Source organism: Orycteropus afer, unplaced genomic scaffold (assembly GCF_000298275.1).
Source record: "Orycteropus afer afer isolate SDZICR_OR568_19922 unplaced genomic scaffold, OryAfe1.0 scaffold00262, whole genome shotgun sequence".
Lineage (NCBI taxonomy): Eukaryota > Metazoa > Chordata > Mammalia > Tubulidentata > Orycteropodidae > Orycteropus > Orycteropus afer.
Window position 1 is genome coordinate 2,289,578 of NW_006921849.1, and position 14,130 is coordinate 2,303,707.

The 14,130-nt window shown below is 41.7% G+C and overlaps 1 protein-coding gene across 1 annotated transcript in view; it reads left to right on the forward strand.

Annotated features, from left to right (window-relative positions):
- TAPT1 (transmembrane anterior posterior transformation 1) overlaps positions 1 to 14,130 on the forward strand; it is a 102,057-nt gene that overhangs the window by 39,197 nt on the left and 48,730 nt on the right. The window contains exon 3 of the mRNA XM_007950075.2: positions 4,878 to 4,996. Within this exon, the coding sequence (XP_007948266.1) occupies positions 4,878 to 4,996 (119 nt within the window). The remainder of the gene's footprint in view (positions 1 to 4,877; positions 4,997 to 14,130) is intronic.

A 14,130-nucleotide genomic window follows, 5' to 3' on the forward strand; every position in this document is an offset into this window, starting at 1 on the left:
GAAGATTATTTTGAGATAGTTCATTTTTTTCACTTAATTTTTTCTGAATCTCTGCTCTGAGAATGAATTTTGGGGAAATTAATTTTCAGTTGAATCTCTGCCCTTTGTAACTCAATGCTTTCTATTCATTTTGGGACAAAGAACTTCCCATTGTGTTTCAACTCCTATATTCTTGCAAAAGCTCCTATAGCCACTGTGACCGGTCTTCACTGCCCACTGTACTTGCCTGGGGAGGAAGCTAAACTTGAGCCTGCCTGCCTGTCTGGACCCTGACTGGTTTTTTCAGACCGAGTTACCAGCCTGTTAGTGGGTCATGGAAATCCATTTAGTGAAGCCAAAATTTTTTAAAAAGGGAATAGAGAAGAAAAAAAAAAAAGGGAGTTGGGGAGAGGGAAGAAAAAGAGAATAGAGCATTACCACCTTGCCTTTCATAGGGTATTAGTTGCTGAAACTTTTCTTTTGGTTGTTTAGGAGTGTGTGAGTGTGTGTGTGTGTGTGTTTGTAGTGCATTTCAGTGTAAAACGTATTTCTAGCTGTGGGTTGTGGTCAAAGTTTGAATCCTCTTTGTTTTTTGGACAAAAATTTCTTTGCAAGACTTTGAACTTCTCAAAACAGTGAACATCTCTTGTGTTTACTTATTGCAGTCTGTGGCACATAGCAGCTCGAGGAGCAGTGTTTGATTAGGGAGGGAAGGAGGACACATGGAAAAAGGCACTAGCCTGGAAAGGTTTTCACTCAAAACCTTGTGTGGCATGGTGGCCCCTGGGAGAACGCATGTCTGCCCACAGAACGGAAAGGATAAGAGCCAAAAACTCCAGCGTACGCTGTCTCTTCACGTGTTTGGATCATGCTTTGAGTCTTTGCTGTATCTTGGTTTTCTATGTCTTACTGTCTACGTTTTTGCCAGGTCGAGGAGATGACATTCATTTGTAAGGCCTTCCCTGTAAAAGTGAAATCCACGTACAATAAGGTGCCACTTTCCACAAGGTAGACAAAGCCAGGTAAGACTGGATTGGTAGAACTAGTGGAGGAGCGAGAGAAGGGGAAAGGGCCGACTTTCACCTGCAGTTTAAAAGGGCATGTTTCGAAGCCAGTGTGCTGTGTTATTTCATGCCACATCATTTTATTTATTTTGAAATCCCAAATGCTGTTTAAAGGAGGACAGTATATTTTGTGTTTATTAGAAGAGAAACATAGAATGGCTCATGGCACCAATTTCATAATACTCAGACCTTGTATATTTTTCCAGTCATTACTGAAAACCCCTTCCCGTCTAGTTGATCTTGGCTGGTAGCAGTTCTATAGGACACAGTAAGATGGTGCCATAGGGTTTCCAAGGAGCTCTGGTAGCATAGTGCCTAAGGCATTTAACTGCTAACCAGAAGGCTGGCGGTTCAAACCCACCAGCCACTCCTCGGAAGGAAGGTTGGGCAATCTACTTCCGTAGTGATACTGCCTCAGCAACCCAAGGAGGGGTCGCTATGAGTCGGGGCCGACTCGACGGCACATAACAGCAACAACAACAGTCTTTATGGAAGCAGACGATCTCATCTTTTTCCCGATCTTGAGCTGCCAACCTATCAGTTTGCTGCTGTTTACTTTAACCACTGTGCCACCAGGGCCCCTTAGCCATTACTTAAGGATATGTGAATACTTTATGTTGCCATTGCATTAATTCTGACTCATAGTGGCCCTGTGTTCAATAGTACGAATTGTTGCCGGGTTCTGCACAACCCTTGCCATGTTTGAGCCCATCATGGCAGCCGCTGTGTTGTTCCATCTCACACAAGGTCTCTTTCGCTTTTAAGAGTTGTGATTTTCTTTTGGGTCCAGCAGGGATGGTAATCACTACCTCAGAGGGCGGTTAGGATTTAATAGTGAGCACTTACCACCCTGCCCGAGCACGGGACATGCTCTTGGTACAACCCTGTTGAGTCCCTGGGCCACCAGGTAAATTGAATGAGATACCCGTGCCCGGCACTGATGGCTGCTGGGCTGAGGCTGAGTGCAAAGCCAGTTTCTTCATCTCCTCCAGGGAAGAATCTTTTTCATCCTGTTCCTTCTGGATGAAATTCTCTCATTTTCGTTTGTAATGAATTTAAACTGATGCCTTTGTATTTTGTGACAAAGTGTAACTTCCTGAACAGTGGGTGCGGTGGGCAGGCAGCCTTCGCATTTCCGTTCCTGGAAAGGCATTTCCATTGCTTTGCTTCGGGTGTGTCCTCCCACCTGGATGGTTTGTCTCCCAGGTGAAGCTTCTCCACAGTCCAGCCACTCACTTCCTTTCCTTCCATCCTAATGTTGAGATCTATTGATTTGTCAGCTGCAGGCAGCGTGCCACAGGGTCTGTGGGCAGTGTCACGTGATGGACACTTGGCCCACCGAGTTCATGTGACTGCTTGAAAAGGTGAAAGAGAAGGCCCATTGGCTTTTCTTCTGTTTCCCTTAAATGTTACTAATACAGATTCCTCTCAGCCCCAGAGTGGCTATACCTTTTATCTTTGTTTGAAGAGGAGGTTTTAGTGTCCATAATTAGACTTCTGTACTGTGCTTCCTCCCCTCCTGCACCCGGACACCCCCAGTTCCTCTGCCTGGTCCACCTTCTCTGCGGGTGGCAGCTCTCATCTCCTCACAGGCCACATGGGAGTCTCCTCTCTTGTGGAGCTTTTTCTAATCTCTTCAGGGTTGGTTTGGCACGTTTGTCTGTCTTCCTGCCCGCCTGTCTCTCGCTCTCACCTCCCTGCCCCTGTATACGTAGTTCCATCCTGACGGCTCTAACACTGCCTTGACCTTCCTTATTTATTTGTCAGTGTCTCCACGTGCTGCAGTGCGGACAGCCGGTGTTCTGTGTGTGCCCCTGGGCAAAGCATGTTCCTGGGTTCCTGTGAGTAGCTTTGTAAAGCTTGGCTGAATAGATAGTGTGGGAGCCTAGGAGAAAGACATCCTCCCTCCCCTGCACCCTGTCTCTCATCCACACACACTCTCATGCATACATTCTTCTGGGAATGCCGGGTTTCTGGCAGCTTCTGCCTTCAGAGTTCAATGAGGAAACAGGCAAAGGCTTCCCAGTGACAGGACAGGGATGAATAATGACCATTAACTCTGTGAGGACTTTGCTCAGTTTCCCACCCACTCCCTTGTGTGTAAAGTGAGAAAACAAAACTGTGACTGTGGACTGACAACAGAGACAGTCTTCTGTGGACGGCAAATTTGTAAATATCATCTTTGGTACATGACTCGTCCTTAATAGTTGAGCACTGTACTTTCCTTGTTGTTCATAGCGAGTGTAAATCATTAGAAAAAAGAAAAGATGGAGGAGTAGGGAATTGTCAGGGTCAATATATTCTGTTAAGAAATCTGGCATTATAATTACATATGCATATATGAAGGCGCTCTGGTTGCACAGTTGTTAGAGCATTCAGCTGCTATCCAAAAAGTTGGCTGTTCAAACCCTCCAGCCACTCTGTGGGAGAAAGATGAGGCAGGCTGCATCTGTAAAGACTTACAGCTTGGGAAACCCCTAAGGGGCAGTTCTACTCTGTCCTGTAAGGTTGCTCTAAGTTGGATTTGACTCAGTGGCAGTGGGTTTATATGTGTGTGTGTGTGAATATATGTTGCAACATTCTTGTCAAAAATTAGTAAAATGTATCCTTTCAATTAATGGTATGGATATTAACTAATATATTTATGTAGGCCAGTTTAGGGACCTCTGGTGGCATAGTGCCTAAGGCATTTGACTGCTAACCAGAAGGTTGGTGGTTCAAACCCAGCAGCCACTCCTCAGAAGGAAGATTGGGCAATCTACTTCTATAGAGATACTGCCTTGGAAACCTGAGGAGGGGTCACTATGAGTCAAATTAACTTGACAGCATTGAGTTTTGGTGTTTTTTTTTTTTTTTTTTTTTTTTGGGGGGGAGGATAGTTTATCAACTTGTGTGTAAGGGCGTGTACAAGGTACTGTGTTTGTGTGTCAGACATACAGAAAGCACCTCTCTTCCGTAGCAGACTTTAGTAGCTTGAGTGTGGCCACTTGTCCATGCCATCAAAAGACTCCACCCTCCTGTGAAATATAGGTCTAAACTTAATGGATGAAAATACATAATATTATTCCCATCAAAAGAGAAAAAGGGAAGGGTGTGGTGAGTATGCAAGAAGGAGAGAGAGAGAGAGACACTAGCCACTAACTGGCCCTCTCAAATTAAGAATAACCTTACTGTTGAATGCATATAGAATTGTGTGGAAACTATTAATCATTTTACACATTTATTTTGATAAATATGTAAAGAAATAGTATTTTAACTTGGTATCTACCCTGTTGTTTACCATGAATGAAGCATTCTGATAAGTGATAGTTAAATTACAAAGAATAAAGTTTGATTTTAAACGTTTTATTGAAAAGGCTTAATTTACTATCTTCACAGTTTGAGGAAGTACCCACAAAGCCCTTTCAGATGTTTCCTAGCTATGGTCAAGGGTCACTTGTCTCTTGAGTAAATGACTCCTGCAGGTGATGAACAAAAGGATCTGGAAGATGAAATACACACTTGCACTTTGAAAAAGGACTTTCATCAAAGTCAGACTCGTGTAACAAGTTGTTATTGTTAGGTGCTGTTGAGTGGGTTTTGACTTACAGTGACTCAGTATACATCAGAATGAAATACTGCCCGTCCTACACCGTCCTCCCAAGGGGCGCTGTGTTTGAGCCCCTTGTTCTAACCACAGTGTCAGTCCATCTCATTGAAAGTCTTCACCTTTTATTATTCTTATAGCTAGGTTATAAGGAATGAATTTTCCACAAATTTCAGAAATTCCTCGATTGTTTGAAGTTTTCATCTATAGTTAAAGAATAATTTTTCATCCCTGTTTTTAAACTCCAGCTCATGGTGTTCGGAATTTTTCTGTGCCTGGATGCGTTTCTGTATGTGTTCACACTGCTTCCTTTAAGAGTTTTCCTGGCCCTCTTTCGACTCTTCACATTGCCTTGCTATGGCTTAAGGTAAGTTTAAGATCAGCAATTATGTTAAATGTTTAATTTCCTCATTTTTACTAGTGGTGCTTATTAAATAATCACTTGGACCAGTTTTGCACCAGTTGAGGTAATTGGTGCAGTTTCATTCACACTTGGGCCCTTAATGCTTCCAATAAGGATGTTTCTCTTTTAATGGATAATATATGATATGTTTATATAGTATTTTACTTTTTATGTGCACGTTTTTTTTCCTGGAATGGTCTAGAACCAAAATCTTGCTTTAGCCAGTAAATAATGTTAATAATGTTAAAAAAGCAGGAGGCAGGCTGAGAGCTTTGCAGTAGAGAAGACAGGGCCCAGGCTGAGAGTCAAAGGCCTGACTGCCCCTTGTGTAACTCACCCTCTGCCTTGAGTCCCTTGAAGGCCTGGGCCTTCTAGCCCAGTGAGGACTGGGCTCTGGGCTGAGGAGGTGGCAGGTGGGTATAAGAATCTCCAAAGGAACTCTTACTACAGAGATTCCTTCTTCCACCTGTTTGAGAGTCTCTATAGGTTACACTCCCTCTGACATACGCACATGGGAAAAACTCCTGAAAGGTCATTGTCATAGTGGGAGGATTGACAGGTGCAATCCCACCCCCAGCCAACACTGAGTAGCAGGTGAGCTGGGGGCAACTAACTACCTAACTTCTCTAACCTTGTTTCCGTATCAGTGAAGAGGAGACATTGAGAGCCCATCATGTTTTACCACTGTAATTTGGAGATGTGAAAAAAATACACAGTGTGGTAAATGGTTCTTAGTAGATCTGAACAAATGTTATTTCCCATCCGTTTCTTCTCCACCAAAACTAGAAACAGTGAAGTGAATCTCATTACTTGAATCATGGTGTTTCATGGGCTCAAGGTTGAAAGAAGTTTGAGTTTACAGTTTTCTTTCTTTGTCTGGTTATGTCAGTAAATCTCCACTCTAGTGTCATCACTCTCGAGGACATCATCATTACCGAGTTCCTGGTATAGTTGCCCAACTTATATTTCCAACATGTATTACCTTGCTAGATACATTTCATTCAGGAAAAGTTTTAAAATGTTATAGTGAACAGTAATTTGTGAAATTTCATTGAACTATAAAGTAGGTGACTATTCCGTGCTTTATAAAATATAATTAAAATGGTTATCAGTAATGTAACCATGAAAACTGAGTTGAAAAATTACTGCTCTACATACAGAATAGTAAATTGGTGTTTTAAACACTGAACCCTTAGAAGATTCTCTTTTAAAGTCGTAAATAAGCATACACTTAATATTTAGTTCAGCACTAAATATAGTCCCTTTAAAAAGGAATCTTAACCAGGTTTGATGAGGAACTTCCAGTATTAATTGGATGAATTTATTGATTATGATTATCGTACATTAAAAAGAGTGAAAAAGTCTTTTTACGATACTGCATGGAGTAAAGCCGTTGTAAAAATTCAGATGACATTGTTATTTTATATTCTGTAGTTTTCCTAGTCTTTCTGGAAAGGAGAAAATTATGTTATATCTTTAATTACATATTAATCAAGTGGAAGGGTCTTCTTAGGAATTTAACCATCAGCTTTAAGATATTTCAAGCGCATCCTTTATACTTCAGGAAGAATTTAAGAAAGGTTTTATTCTGGCTAGCTAACCTTTTTTTTAAAAAAAAATTATTGTAATTTGCCTGAAAATTTACAGAGCAAATCACTTTCCATATAGCAGTTCACGTATACTTTGGCTCATGACATTGACTAGTTTACCACGGTGCAACAGCTCCCCTACCACTTCCTCCCAATAGTTACCTCTTCCCTGTATCCATCCCTCCATGTACTCCTGCCCCCTGAGCTGTCTCCCTGTGCATACACAGCCCTTCTTTCTCCCTGATTGTTCTCTCCAAGGAGTGTATCTACCTCAGGTAGATGTTCAATTCATATGCCTATCTTTTATTTGTCTGGAAGCCACAGGTGTGGGTTCAATTCCAGACCTGAAGGGCAGCTAGGGGCCATAGTCTCAGTTGTTTCACCAGGCTCTATCAGACCAACAAACCTGGTCCCCCCCCCCTTTTTTTTTCCAAATGCTTTTCAGTTTTTTTCCACATTGTTTTCCCTCTCTATCCAGGATCTCCTACATAGATCCCCCTCCAAGTTGTTAACAGTGGTAGCCAGGCACCATCTAGTTCTTCTGGTCTTAAATAGCCTAAGGATCGCATGGTGTACCAGTTGCTTGGACTAATTGTTTCCACGAATGTTTGATTTTCTTCGTTCTTCTTTGCTCTGGATGAAGAGAGATCCATCGTTGCATCTAAGTGGCTGCTTGCAAGCTTTTAAGATCCCAGTCGCTACTTGCCAAAGTAGGAGGTGGAACAATGTTTTGTGTAGTATGTTACGCCAGTTGAGCTTGATGTCCCCTGTGACTGTGGTCTGGAGCCCACAGGTTCAACTACTCGATCTCTCTGGGTAGCTGGCTGTGACCAAGAAGTGACTACAACCTTGTCCCTTGTCCGGTCTACTATATACCTAGGAATTCATTTCATACAAATACACTTATAGGACCATTGTCTGCCAACCCTATACATGGTCTTGAGTACACTTCCCGCTTCATGTTGTTGTTGTGTGCCGTCGAGTCGGCCCCGACTCATAGCGACCCCTCCTTGGGTTTCCGAGGCAGTATCACTACAGAAGTAGGATTGCCCAACCTTCCTTCCGAGGAGTGGCTGATGGGTTTGAACCGCCAGCCTTCTGGTTAGCAGTCAAGTGCTTTTAGCCACTATGCTACCAGAGCTCCCGCTTCATAGACATACCTAATAGTTCAGGCTGTCCACCCTTCTGTCCACCTGTATACCCATGTTTGCCTTCATTGACAACGCAGTATTGTATGTGCAAAAGCGTTCATCTTTGTTGTCTGTACCTCCCATGTACCTCTGTATGTCTTCCTCTTCCTCAATGCCACCATGTTGATCACTCACATTTGATACATTGCCCTTCTCTTCACCCAAATAAATACTTACCTCTACCTATCTAATAGTGTTCCCCACCCTCCCCACCCACCCCTGGTAACCAACAAAGAAAATTTCCTTCCATAGATAAACCTTTCCTTGACTTTTACAATAATGGACTAATACAATATTTGTCCTTCTGTGATTGACTTATTTCACTCAGCATGATGTCCGTTATGCGGTGTTTTGGAGATTCTGGGTTATTCTTTAGGGATGCATAGTATTCCATTGTGTGTATGTACCACACATTGTTTGGTTATCCATTCCTCAGTTGATGGACACCTAGGTTGTTTCCATCTCTTGGCTGTTGTAAATAGTGCTGCGATGAACATGGGTGTGCATATGTCTGTTCTTGTCATGGCTCTCACTTCTTTAGGATATATATCTAGTAATGGAAGGCTGGGTCAAATGGTATTTCTAATTCCAACTTTTTAAGGAGGTGCCGTACTGCTTTCCACAGTAGTTGTACCATTTTATAGTCCCACCAGCAGTATATGAAAGTCCCAATCTCTTGTTATTTTCTATTTTGTTGAATTGCTGCTAGTGCTGGAGCAAGATGGTATCTCATTGTTGTTTTGATTTGCATCTCTAATAGCTAATGATCATGAGCATTTCTTCATGTTTGTTGGCCACCTGAATATCCTCTTTGGTGAAGTGTCTATTCATGTTTTCTGCCCACTTTTTAATTGAATTATTTGTCATTTTGTTATTGAGGGGTTGGAGTTTTCTATAAAATCTAGAGATAAGTCCATTGTCAGATATGTCATTGTCAAATATTTTTTCCCAATCTATAAGTTTTCTTTTGACTCTTTTGGAGCAGTCTTTGGAAACACATAAAAATTTAATTTTTAGAAGGTCCCATTCATCTAGTTTCTCTTCTGCTGTTTGTGCATTTTGAGTTATGCTTGATAGTCTATTTATGCCATATATTAGGGCCCCTAAATTTGCCCCTAGTTTTTCCTTGAGGAACTCTATAGTTTTAGGTTTCACATTTAAGTCTTTGATCCATCTGGAGTTTGTTTTTGTGTATGGTATGAAGTACAGATCTTGTTTCCATTTTTCTGCAAATGGATCTCCAGTTTTGCCAGCACCATTTATTAAACAAACATTCTCTTCCCCATTTAATGGATTTTGGCCCTTTGTCAAAGATCAGCTGACCATAGGTCAATAGATCTATTTCTGGGTTCTCAATTCTATTCCATTGGTCTATGTGTCTGTCATTATAACAGTGCCAGGCAGTTTTGACTACTGTGGCTGTATAGTAGGTTTTGAGATCTGGCAGTGGGAGACTTCCTACTTTGTTTTTTCTTCTTCAATAGTGCTTTGCTTATCCAAGGTCTCTTTCCTTTCCATATAAAGTTAATCATTGGTTTTTCCATATCCTTAAAAAATGTTGATGGGATCTGGATGAGGATTGCATTGAATGTATAGATTGCTTTGGGTAGAATTGACATTTTTACAGTGTTCAATCTTCCTATCCACGAGCATGGGATATTCTTCCATTTATGTAGATCTTTTTGGTTTCTTGAAGTATGTTTTTTTTTTTTTTTTTGAGTAGTGAAGAAAGAGATTTTATTTGGCACATGCAGAAGAGAAAACAAAGTGGCAAAGACAGACATGTCATCAGAACAAGGTCTGTTCAAGTCAGAAGAACATTACAAAGCCAACCAAAACCCAAATCAAACACACTGCCATCTAGTGGATTCTGACTCATAGCTACCCTAATAGGACAGAATGCCATCCATTTGCTTCTTTCTGACCATTAAACAGGCATTGTGGCTATGCATAGACAAATTCCAGGACAAATTTAGTCAGGGGCAGTTTGCATTCAGGAAGAGTATGGTTGAAAGCAGATTATGTACTCATAAAGAACTAAGGAACTTGCCTGAGAGTGTCCTTTTCTAATTTAAATTAAGGTCCAGGTCTTGGTATTGTTTGATAGCCCACCTTGTGGCTGAGACTCAGGCTTTCTGGTGATGAGTCACAGCCTGGGTGGACCATTACTTAGCCAGCTAGTCAGAGCCCAGAACCAATCCTGTAACCCTTTCCTATCTTCTTGAAGTAGTGTTTGATAGTTTTCTTTGTACAGGTCTTTTGTGTCCCTGGTAAGATTTATTCCCAATTATTTTATTTTTTTGGTTGTTGTTGTTGTTGTTATGTGCCGTCGAGTCAGCCCCAACTCATAGCGCCCCCTCCTTGGGTTTCCGAGGCAGTATCACTACGGAAGTAGGATTGCCCAACCTTCCTTCCGAGGAGTGGCTGGTGGGTTTGAACCGCCAGCCGTCTGGTTAGCAGGCAAGTGACTTAGCCACTATGCTACCAGAGCTCTTGTAAATGGTACTGATTTCCTTATTTCTTTTTCAGCAATCTCTTTGCTGGTGTAGAGGAATCCAACTGATTTTTGGATATTGATATTTTATCCTGCCACGAGGGTTAGCTAACCTTTTTAAAACATTTGTCACAGGTACTTTAATATTAACAAAGCTTAGCCACAGTATTCTATTTTCTTATACCACTAAATCATGGCATCTCAGTTACCTTTTCAGAAAACCAAAATAAAATCAAATAAAACATTGGAAAAAAAAAACAAAAAAAAACAACCAAACACATTGCTATTGAGTCACTTTGGCTCATTGTGACTCTGTAGGGCAGAGTAGAACTAACTGCCCCATAGGGTTTCCATGGCTATAATCTTTACTTTAATCGCACTGACGCATCTTTCTCCCACGGAGCAGCCTATGGGTTCGAACTGCTGCCCTTTCAGTTAGCAGCCAAGCACTTACCCGCTGCACTATCAGGGCCCCTTGATAAAACTTGACTAGATTTAAATCTTCATGTGTGACTGCTTAAAGAGGATGGACACGTGGAAATTTGGATCAAGTCCTTTGAAGCTACCTGACCTGAAATAACTGACACCATGTAGGGAGTAGGGATTCCCCTTACACACTGTGAGCTCTTTGTGGTTATTCTTGATCAACAGTGTGAGGCAAGTTGGTGTTCTTTAAGTTCTTTAACTTGAATCATCTTTAAGTGAATAACTTTGGAGACACTCGTGTTCTGTGTGGCTGTTAGCATGATGAGATAAAGCATGGAAAGGAGGTATGACCACATCGCTTCTCCTGGAGTGCGGTTCCTTCTCTGGGTGAGGGGCATGAATGGGTGCAGTACCCTCAGTCCGTGATACTGGTGATTTGCCCCAGGGTCTCTCAGCCTGACCTCTGAAGGCCCATCTTGTCTTTGTTAGGCTTCTGGAGCTGTGCTGCACGCTGATTCATTTCTCCCATCCCCTGTCATTCGGAGAAGCAGGACACCTACGTAGCATCGGGAAAGTCTTCCAGTGTTTGTTCTGAAAATACAAAGAGGTGTTGCAGGGAGCTGGGCAATGTGGCATCCTCTCTCCGGAGGAGCTTACTGGCCCTGGAGCCAGCCTCCTTGAGCTGTCTGAAGATTTCTGGTAGCACATGAAACAGTAACTGATGCTTTTGTGTATTTCTTTAAAATAATCTTCAATCTAAATTAATTTGGGTAACATTTTGACACAAAATTGAGATGTTTTCCATTGTCAGGGTTTTATAACTTAAAATGACACTAGAGGGCAGCCTGTAACACACTACACTTAAGACTCCACCAAGTTTACCAGGCAAACCATTCTTAGTCTGTCTGCGATTTGGGTCAGCTGAAGAATTACATTGAATGTTACCACTAAGAAATATTGATATGATATCTCCTCGGAAGTAAGGTTGGGCATTCCTACTTTCGTAGTGATACTGCCTTGGAAACCCAAGGAGGGGTTGCTATGAGTCGGGGCCGACTCGATGGCAAACAACAACAACAACAACATATCTAAAACAAAATTAGAGAACAGAACTATCTGGTATAGGCTAGTTTACACAGAATATGAAGATACTGCCATAATGTCTCAGTACCTTAGGAGCGAGACCTACTTTACTAGAATTTAGTAATTTGTGCACGCATGTGGGCTGCAGTTTATATTTTCTTTGACCAGTTGAATAAACAGTGTCTCTGAGCATTATTTTATAAAACACTGTACTTACAGCGTTGACCTTGTGAAAAATTACATTAATCAAGTGATTGTTCATGTTAAATCTCAGACTTCTCAGATATTTTAGAATATAAAAATACATTTTATTTGCACCACTGTTACTCAGAAGGAACCGAATGCTGCCTTTGAATTGCTTGTCTTCCTCATGCTGTACTTTATTGAAGGTTATTTGACTTCACTTGCCTCGTGTCATGTTCCATCTTTTCCAGCAAGCGGAAGTGCTCTTTCCTTCAGTCTGACCTTGTGTTTTCATGTGTTGTTGTCAAAGGGATAATAAGAGATGAAAAGAGACCAAAAGGGAAGCTGACTGTCAACTGTCTTCTCTTTCTGACTGCTGTTGCCTTAGACCCCACTCCTGTATCTCAGTCTTCTGTCTGTGAGTTACTTTGTAGTCTTTAGCTGTTTGAAATTGTTCCTTCAAAAAGGAAAAAGGGTATTTGTCCACTTAATCAAGATGCTGACACGGACACAGTGATGATTCGCTGGCTCTCATTCTCTTCGTATCAGTGCCATGAGTGTTAGGATTGCTGCCTTTTCAAACTCACTTCCTCTGCTTGATGAGGTACGTCTAGTATAGCACTTGCGAGAGGCTCTTTTCATTGCTGACAACCTTCCACCTTCATTTCTACTTTAGAATTTAGGTCTTTTGCAAACTTGCCATGGTGGTTTGTTTGTGTCTTTGCTTTTTGCCAGCCGCACAGCACCTGAAGTCAGCCCAGCTTCGTGGTGGTGCTCAGTGGTAGGTCCGCCATCTTTTGACCTTGTTAAAATGTCCGTTTTATGGTGTTAGCTGAGTCACTATCTTGGTTGCACATGTGTTGTCGGCAAAGGATATACTATTTCTGAAAAAAATTTACATTTCTCTTCAATGTAATGTCACGATTCTTTATTGGAAAATGTTTTTAGTGAAGCAACAATTTTGAAAATTTTGCTCTGTCCTGGTTACCTACTACTGCTCTGACAAGAATATACCACAAATGGGATGGCTTGAACAAACAGGAGTTCATTTTCTTACAGTTTGGAGGCCTTAAGTCTGAGTTCAAAGTGCCAGACTCTAGGAGCTGGGTGAAAGCCCCTCAACCTTGGGCTTCAGCTCTGCCTCCTACTCCCGGTCCACTGGAGCTAGGGGCATTTCTTCACTCAGCTGCTGGCTGCTGAGGCTGACAAGTCCAAGGTTGACAAATAAAAAGGCACAGTCTCTATGTTACCAAACCACACAGCAGACCATTAATTCAAATCCATTGAAAGTCCCAAGGTTGGCAGAACATGGCAGGCTGCTGAACAATGACTCGGCTACTTGCAGAGTTCAAGCTTGCCATAAGCTAGAGACCTTTCCCCAAGGCTTCTCCTTATATATGGGAAGCAGACCACATCCCAAGCAGCTACTCAGCTGCTCATAGTAGATTGCACCATAGAGTTGATTACCATTCTCATCATGGGGAATACTGCATCCAGCTTGCCCAGCCACTCAACCAGGCCCAGCCAAGTTGACCCACAAACTTAACGACCACAGACCTCAAATGTTTTGTTGTAGAATAAAAAATGATAAAACAAAGTATCTGAATTCTTTGAAATAAATTCATTTATGCATTTCTTCGCTCTTTCCTAGGTAAATTTCAGAAAAACATTCAATAAACTTTTTGAATTAGGATACTCTCGTTTTTACTGACTGGTGGGGAACACAGAACTAAGTTTTTTTGATTGATTATATGTGCTTTCTGTGTTCCTAGAGAGAACGAAAGCGTTGTGTTTCTCAAGAAAGTCGGCTGCTCTGCATTCTGCTAAGAAGGTGGCAGGCATCATCTTTCCAAATGTAGATAAAGACATACTGACCATTTATGCTGTACTTCTAATTTCTCTGGCCTTTTTTTTTTTCATGAACCCTCTTTCCTCCCTAAAACTCGTGACTTCAGTTTGTTCTAGAATTCTCAGCCACATTTGGAAGAAAAGTTGCAAGATATTATAAAGAAAAAAAGATGCAAACTAGTGCCAAGAGCTGATAGTTCTTTTTTAAAATGTCACTTCAACATTACAGCAGTGATAACTGACTACACATTTTCTGATCACTAGTCAGGGCCGACTCGACGGCAC